At 38.1% G+C, this 8,172-nt stretch overlaps 1 protein-coding gene and 1 non-coding gene across 2 annotated transcripts; both read right to left on the bottom strand.

Annotated features, from left to right (window-relative positions):
- Positions 1-1,541: 1,541 nt before the first annotated feature.
- On the bottom strand, positions 1,542-2,344 carry LOC108484817 (uncharacterized). Its single transcript, XM_017788713.1, has 3 exons — positions 2,005-2,344; positions 1,820-1,938; positions 1,542-1,763 (listed from the first exon to the last, which is right to left on the bottom strand). Exons 1-3 carry the CDS (start codon positions 2,342-2,344, stop codon positions 1,542-1,544), a joined length of 681 nt encoding a protein of 226 aa, XP_017644202.1.
- Positions 2,345-5,507: 3,163 nt separating this feature from the next.
- On the bottom strand, positions 5,508-5,614 carry LOC128291918 (small nucleolar RNA R71). The gene has a single exon (XR_008281902.1). It is a non-coding gene; the product is annotated as a small nucleolar RNA R71 (small nucleolar RNA).
- Positions 5,615-8,172: the final 2,558 nt, after the last annotated feature.

The following is an 8,172-nucleotide window of genomic DNA, read 5'->3' as shown; positions in this document are numbered from 1 at the left end:
ATTCAGGCAATATCAAAACAAGAGCCTAAGTCAAAATAAACTTGAGCTTCTCAAAGCTCAATTATTGTGCATCAGTCCAGACAAACGAAACACCCTTACACAGAAGCTTAGTCGATGGAGCAGCAATTAGAGAGAATCCCTCAACAAACCGATGATAATAACCCGCCAAACCTAGAAAACTACGAATCTTAGACACATTCCTAGGCTATTTCCAATCCAATACAACCTCAATCTTTCGAGGATCTACTCAGATCCCGTCAGCAGAAACTACATGCGCCAAGAAGGTTGCCTTTTGCAAACAAAACTCGTACTTGCTAAACTTAGCGTAGAGCTGCTTTTCTCGAAGAATCTGGAGCACAACTTTAAGATGCTTATCTTGCTCATCCTCGGTCTTAGAGTAATCCAAAATGTCGTCGATAAAAACCACGATGAACTGATCTAGATAAGGCTGGAACACTTGGTCCATCAGATCCATAAATGCAGACAGAGCATCCATCAGACCAAAATGCATACTAGGAACTCATAATGTTCATATCTAGTCCTAAATGCAGTCTTATGAACATCAGCTTCCTTAATTGTCAACTGATGATACCTAGATCGAAGATCAATCTTAGAGAACACTGAAGCTCCTTGAAACTGATCAAACAAGTTGTCGATCCTTGAAAGTGGATACTTATTCTTCATGGTCAACTTATTCAGTTGCTGATAATCGATACACATCCTCAAGGTCCCATCCTTCTTCTTAATGAACAAAACTGGTGCCCCCCACGAAAACACACTCGGATGGATGAAACCATGGTCTAGAACTCTTGTAGTTGAGCTTTAAGTTCTGTAAGCTCCTTTAGTGCAATACGGTAGGGGGCGATGGACACCGGAGCTGTACCCGAAAAAAGCTCAATCCCAAACTCAACCTCTCGATTCAGAGGTAAACCCAGTAGCTCCTTAGGAAACACATCCGAAAAATCCCTTACAGTTCTGATATTCCCTACAGAAGAGTCCCCAAAACCGAAAACACTGACGTAAGCCAAGTACGCCTCACAATCTTTCGAACCAATTTCTCAGCCACAATAGTGGAGATCACATTATACAAGTAATCTCGATGCTCGCTAATCACCACCACCTCCTTATCCTCCTTAGTCCTCAAAACGACCCTCTTAGTCGTGCAGTCCAAACTAACCCAGTACTTGACCAACTAATCCATGCCCAGAATTAAGTTAAACTCCCCAAAAGAAAGCTCTATCAGATCTACTAGAAATACAATCCCTTGTACCTCTAACGAAACATCCCTATAGAGTTTATTAACTCGAACCAGTGATCTCACTATAAGTGCTCTCAACAGAAACCCTAAAGTTTTTAGATACTGTGCTAGCTACATAGGAGTGAGTAGAACCTATTTCTATCAAAGCAATATATGGTACCTCAGAATTTAAGAACGTACCGGTGATAACATATAGAGCATCTCTATCCTCTCGGTGTTGAGTAGCATAAAAAAGCCCAGCTTGCCTCACCTCTGTCAGACCAGCACCTCTACCTAGTGCTCTCTATCCACGACCCAAACCATTACCACTCCTAGCTGCTTCACGGCCCCTAGGTGGCTGCGTAACTACTCTCTGATGCTGCACAGAACCCGAAACTGAAGCTTGCATCAGATCTAACCGATGTGGACAATCCCTAATACGGTGTTCAAAAGAACCACACCTCAAACAAGCCCCTATCCTCCTACAACACTCGTCTGGATGATGCCTACCACAATCATTGCATGGCTGTAACCCAATAGAAGCAACAAGGGCCCCACTCTAACTGGCCCATCAGATCTGACCTTTTTCTTTGGCCTCTGCATAGAACTTGAGGGCTCCGAATCTCTCTTGTTCTTACCCCTCTTTCTGTCCCTGTTTTGGCACTCCATGCGGTTAACATCCTTAATAATCTTAGCCTTCTCTACCAATATCGCAAACTAACACTCCCTCTGTGGAGCAATTAGTACTCTCAAACTGTCCCTCAGACCGTCCTCAAAATGGACACACCTCTCGTACTCTGATGCCACCATGCTTTGAGCATAGCAGCTCAACCTCAGAAACTCAGCTGCTGACCTATCAGCTTGCGTGAGATTCATGAACTCACACCTACGAGCATTCACATAGCTCTCTCCCACATACTTGCTCTGGAAAGTGGTCTTAAAAAAGTCTGAGGTCAAACAATCAGGCTGAGTAGCCTCTTCAACAGTTAGCCACCACTGAAAAGCCTTATCACGAAGTAGACAGACCGTACCCTTCAATTTCTGCTCAGGAATGCAGTCTAGATCATTCATAATCCTTTCCATGGCCTCCAACCAATACTCGGCCATATTAAGGGTGACTCCAATGACACTCCTAAACAGCTCAGCTCCATTAGACCACAGTCATTCAATTACCGACCCATGGCCCCGAGCTCCAGTATGGGATCCAGCGACCCTCTTTAAAATCCTCAGTATTGCTTGGGGCAGTGCGTCGTCCCTAGCCGAGCGGCTCTAAAACCTAGTATCAGTAACAGGAGACACTAGCGTCTCACTCGTACCCATATTTGGGGTACTACCTAGTGATGAAGACATAGCTTGAGCCCCCTACGGCCTTTTCCATGGTCACAAGTACCACTTCCACGAAATCCATGAGCACTCATTGTCTAATTTGAGTTTTATCTACAGTAAAAATTTTATGCAACAGTTTCATTATTTATTAGCATATATTTCATGCATAATTTATCAGAAGTTCAGGAATATTTTTAGAAGTTTCAGTTTTCTAACTATCTCAATACAGTCTCAGAAAGTACTAACTACAGTATTTTCAGAATAAACTATCTCAATTTCAGAAGTACTTACAGGATCGACACTGGAGACTCAGTGAAGCACATACTTTCTCAAATCATTCAGTTTATTTGGAAACCAGTTCTTTTGACACAAAATTTTGGAACCCAAAATTCATAGCCAAGTTTTACAATCTGGCTATGATACCACTAAAAGTAACACCCAAACCCGACCTAAACGTTATGGCCAAATCTAGCGAACTCACATGGAAGGGTTTTGAAAACGGAGCTATCTCCATAAAAACCTTAAGCTTATAAACCCTTAATAGCTTTCATTTATTTCAAAACAAATATTCAATTAGTCAACTTGCCTTAAAACGTATAATTTTAGAGGAAGCTTAGGAAAATCATTGTGTTTAAGGAAAACAATTCACTTTTTTAGAAAATCATGTTTTAGGTAAAACCATCATAGTAATAAGCATGTTAAATCCAAAAACCCAAAACCAGAGCCAAATAGTTTAAAAGAGTCCAGAGAGTCCTAGAAAATGAAACCTCTCAAATCTCAATGCCAAAACTTAAGTAAAACCATAAAAAAAATAAAACAGTAATAGCGAGTGGTTACCTTCGAGTCCTCCGTTGCACCGATCCACCTAACTCTATGGATTACTTGTACAGAACAAACATAAAAGGGGTGAGTTTACGTAAACTCAGTGTGTAACCCAGTAGAATTAGACATGCAAACATACAGATTTGTGTAACCCAGCAGAATTAGACATACAAACATACAGATTAACTAACATCAGACAGATACAAATTTGGGCCCGCACTCATTTCAGATGAAAATACAGATTCGAACCTAAGCCCATCTCAGATACAGATACAAATGTGCAGATCATAATTAGAAATCAAAATCCTACCCCCATCCTCTACACACCATCTCCGACCATCCCTACACACCATGTGGGGTTAAAAACCCCCATTCAGTCCTACACACCACATAGTACCGATATGGCAAACAGTAGATATAATGTAGCCATCTGCCAGATAATAGGCACAAATTGCCTTTTAGAACACTTCCTTCAATATACATCATCCCATCCCCAATATTAGATACAAAAATATACAAATGCAGATAAACAGACAAAGATGCTCAGATGCTTACATATAAGCGTATATAGATAACAAATGTGCAGATAATAGTGCAAGTAAACATGCATCAATATCCCAATCAGATCAGAATACCAAACAATTAGATCATACAGTTTAAGGTTTATTTAGCCCTCACTGACCTTATAGTAGGCCCACAGTCATTTGGGATGATCGTGCAAACCTAAGGAAAAACTCAGGTAAATGGGCCCACACATCCAAATTGGCCTGGCCCTTGTGGATCACTAGCTTGGCCCAGAAATCAACACGCCTGTGTGGACTACTCGTATGGCTCACACGACCATACTCCGAACCACCATATGGCCATGTACTACACACGACCTTGCCTTCATTGACTACACAATTGTGTTCTCACACACGGCCTACCTTACAGGTGAACGCACACCCGTGTGGCATCAAGGTTTTTCAGCTTTTGCCAACAACCATTTTTCTGCATTTCGGGTACACACTTGGTACTGTTTTACAGTGAAAGCACTCCTGAGCTTCCCAAAATCTAAAACCAGAATATCCAACATCGATGTAGCAACTGATTTAACAGACTCCGACAATAATGAACTAACAGGAACCTGACTTACCACTGATGAAGAACCTTCGTTAATAGTTGTTAATCCAAAGAAATGAATTTCACTGCTTGAAACCTTCGCCTACACCATCAATTGCAGTAGAAATCAAAATCTTAATCACTCATTACATAACTACGACAATCAGAAATAGAAAATTACCGAACCCGCACAAGTGTAATTCACAATGCTAAAAGAAAAGATAAATTAAGGAAACAAAAGGAAAAGGAAGTGGGGAAATTCCAAGGGAATTTTGGTAGAGTGATGGGGGAAATAGAATGTCAGAAGGAGAGGGAATTTCGAAAAAAGAAAAGAAAAATAATATAAATCCAAACATGTTGACAACCCCCAAATCCCTTAGATTTCTCCCCACTAACCCACTAACATCTAACTTCTCAGAATTTACATTCCACCGAAACACTCACACAAAATATCACCCAGCTTGCATAGGGATTCGAACATAGGACCTCCAACACACAGAATCCTTTACCACTCGAACCAGCAGGCTCATTCTGATATAAATTTGCAAGTAATTAAATATAAACCCACTCAGCAACGATAGGGATTAAATTAGGAAAATATCAAAATTTACCGAAGGTAAGGCTTGAACTTAGGACCTCTCATAGACACCCAGAACACTTAACTACTGGGGCAGATACTCATTTGTGTCAAGTATTCATAGATACAGAAACATAAAACTTGGGGCGTTATATCATAAACACTAAATAATAAAATTTATGAGCTCATTTGTCAGATTTTAGTGATCTCAAACCACTATTTCCAACACCACTAAAAATTGGGTTGTTACAGTTTCTCCATCTTTGTGATACTTTTAAGTATAACGGGGTCATTGATGATGCTATTCATATTTGATTGTTCCCCTTTTCGTTGATTGATAATGCCTTTTCTATGTTAGACTCGTAGTCACCAATGTCTATCACGACATGGGATGATCTTGTTGGAAAGTTCTTACAAAAGTTCTTCCCTATTAGTAAAGTAGTTCAACTAAGAAGAGAGATTGCTATCTTTAGAGAGATGGAAGGAGAAAGTTTTCATGAGGCATGGGAATGGTTCAAAACACTAATTTAGAAATGCCCGTACCAGGGATTCCCTGAGTGGATGTGATTGTAGGTATTTTACAATGGCTTGGATGTAAATGCAAGATCAAAACTAGACAGAGCTGTAGGAGGAGCACTTATCAACAAGACATTTGAGGATGCATACGAAATAATTGAAAATATGGGATTAAACTCTTGTCACTGGCCTATTGGACAATCATATATGGCCAGAAATCTGCTACGGTAAAAGTGGTCTAGGAAGATGACATGTATTAGTCGTTAGTGGATAGACTTAACTGTACCGAATTTTCTAATAAATTATCTATGTGTGGGGAAGAAAAACAACTCTTCCACTGTATCAGTAATCCTATTGAGGATGTGAACTATATAAGCAATAGGGTAGAAATCTTTATTTAAATACCTATAAATTCGGCTAGAGAGATCACTCAAATTTGAGATGGGAAGGAACCTAAGGAGGAGGTAATAGTTCGAATCAAGCCAAAAATACTAATTATTTACAGAAACCTTAGGATAGGGTCAACCTAAGGGGCCATACTAGCTAGAGAGATCACTCAAATTTGAGATGGGGAGGAACCCAAGAAGAGGTAATAGTTCGAATCAAGCCAAAAATACTAATTATCAACCTCCTTATTCATAGAAACCTCAGGATAGGGTCAACCCAAGTGACCATACTGCATATGGTGAACGACTGGATAGAATCAAGGGAGAGATGTAGTCAATAAGAACAGATGTAAAGGAGGTGCAATTTGAGTCCACCAACTAAAACATAACATTGACTAAACTTGAGGATCAAATGATCCAATTAATGAGAAAGATGCGTGACATAAAAATTCAAATTGACACCGGTATTCCTAGAAACATAAAAAATAATCCTCAGAGAGAAGGTGATCTACCGTAATTTGCTGTAGTAGATTAAACTAGTTTTTACATTTAAGGATCATAAATACAAGCATTTTCATTATGTTTTAATTTAGTTTCTTTAATTTTATTTACATTCAATACAATGTGCACATCAAGTCATTTATTAACCTTAAATGCCGAATGAGGCCTAAGAGAGAGCTAACATACTTTGTGAGTGTGCAAGACACCATTAGAGAGCATTTCGGGTCAATACTGGACGCTATGTCACAACATAAGGGATCCAATGTCTAAACATAGAGTGCAGAATAGAGAGTGAGAAACTTCCTTTAATGTAGCGACATAGGTTGACGATTTTGCGACATACCCTTGAAGACGGGTACAAAGGGACATACTAGTTGCTACATCATGATGCAGGTCCTGATTGTAAAGCAAATCAATTTTTATGGGTTTGCTCTATTTATCAAAACCAATCAGGCTTTCTTAAACTCTCTATTTCAATTCATTCCCTACGATTAATTCTTCCATTCTTTCCATGTTGTTTATGAAATCCACGAGGAACTAATCCATTCAGTTTAACTATTTTGTAAGGGTACTCAACGGATCAACTATTTGGAAAATGAATAACATAAAACAAATCCTAGACCTGACAACCCGGGGAAGTTATCAAGGTGGAAATTAACCCAATATTGGTATTGTCCATTTGTGAACACCTTTACCCCAAGCCAGTTTGGACTATAAGGTTGGAATGACAGAAATGTGCAAGTGCACACAATCGCAACAAGTAATAAAGTGACAAGTAATTGTCGAGTTATCGTACCCATAGGGACTGTGAAAAGAATTACTTATGAATGCAATTAAAAACACTTTGGTGAAGAAAAATATTTTGATTTGACGAGATGATTAAAAACTAAGATTTTAACTAAGTACAATAAATAAAAATAAAATAAAAGTTCCAATGCACGATTTCAAAAGGTGATTTTAATCAAGATGACATAATTGTGCTAGATAAATTACATTTCTTAACTTCAAATTATTAAACTCATGTTTATGTTGTCACAAATAAATTCACTGTAACTCAGTAATTTGCTAACTTTTGAACATACTTACCTACCAATGTCCATTTATCTCTTGACTATATCTCTATGCCGATTCAACTGATTAAACAAATTCTAATAAGCAAATATGTTAATACACATACAGATTTATGAAATTAAAATAATCTCTTATACATATCTCTATGCCAATTCAAACAATTAATTCAATCTCATAAGCACATAAAAGATTACGTGAGGTAACAATGTATTTCTACCTTGAAACAGTTTAATCACAATAATCTTGCAAGTTATGCAAGGCCAATGTATCTTTAGATACCGTTGCTAATTTAACCCTCAGCTACCTTAGATGATTAAACATGCACTGATTAAGTATTGTGTCAATTAATTACAATTTAAATCCTTTTAAATAATTAATTCATCAGTCACCTTACAATTGTAATGCAAGAATAACTTAGTCATGGTTTTACTTAATCAAACATCTTACTGAGGCCTACAACAACACAAACACAATTTTAATAAATTAAGTGGACAAAATGCAATCAACCTAACTCGAATTAAATTTAAGCCATATTAATTAAATTAAACATATCAACATCACAAATATTCATATACTTGTTCATAATAACAACAACAAAATTAAAAGGATAGGGAACAAGAAACATATCAACATCA

Source organism: Gossypium arboreum, chromosome 4 (assembly GCF_025698485.1).
Source record: "Gossypium arboreum isolate Shixiya-1 chromosome 4, ASM2569848v2, whole genome shotgun sequence".
In the NCBI taxonomy this organism is placed as follows: domain Eukaryota; kingdom Viridiplantae; phylum Streptophyta; class Magnoliopsida; order Malvales; family Malvaceae; genus Gossypium; species Gossypium arboreum.
Note: the sequence above shows the minus strand (reverse complement) of the source record. Positions and strands in the feature narration are given on the sequence as shown.

Coding starts and splice junctions, on each gene's coding strand:
- LOC108484817 (XM_017788713.1), bottom strand. CDS start 2,344: ATGGCCGAGTATTGGTTGGAGGCCATGGAAAGGATTATGAATGATCTA. Junction 1,939..2,004: donor GTGTGTCCATTTTGAGGACG/GTCTGAGGGACA, acceptor CGATATTGGTAG/AGAAGGCTAAGATTATTAAG. Junction 1,764..1,819: donor TGCAGAGGCCAAAGAAAAAG/GTCAGATCTGAT, acceptor ATTGGGTTACAG/CCATGCAATGATTGTGGTAG.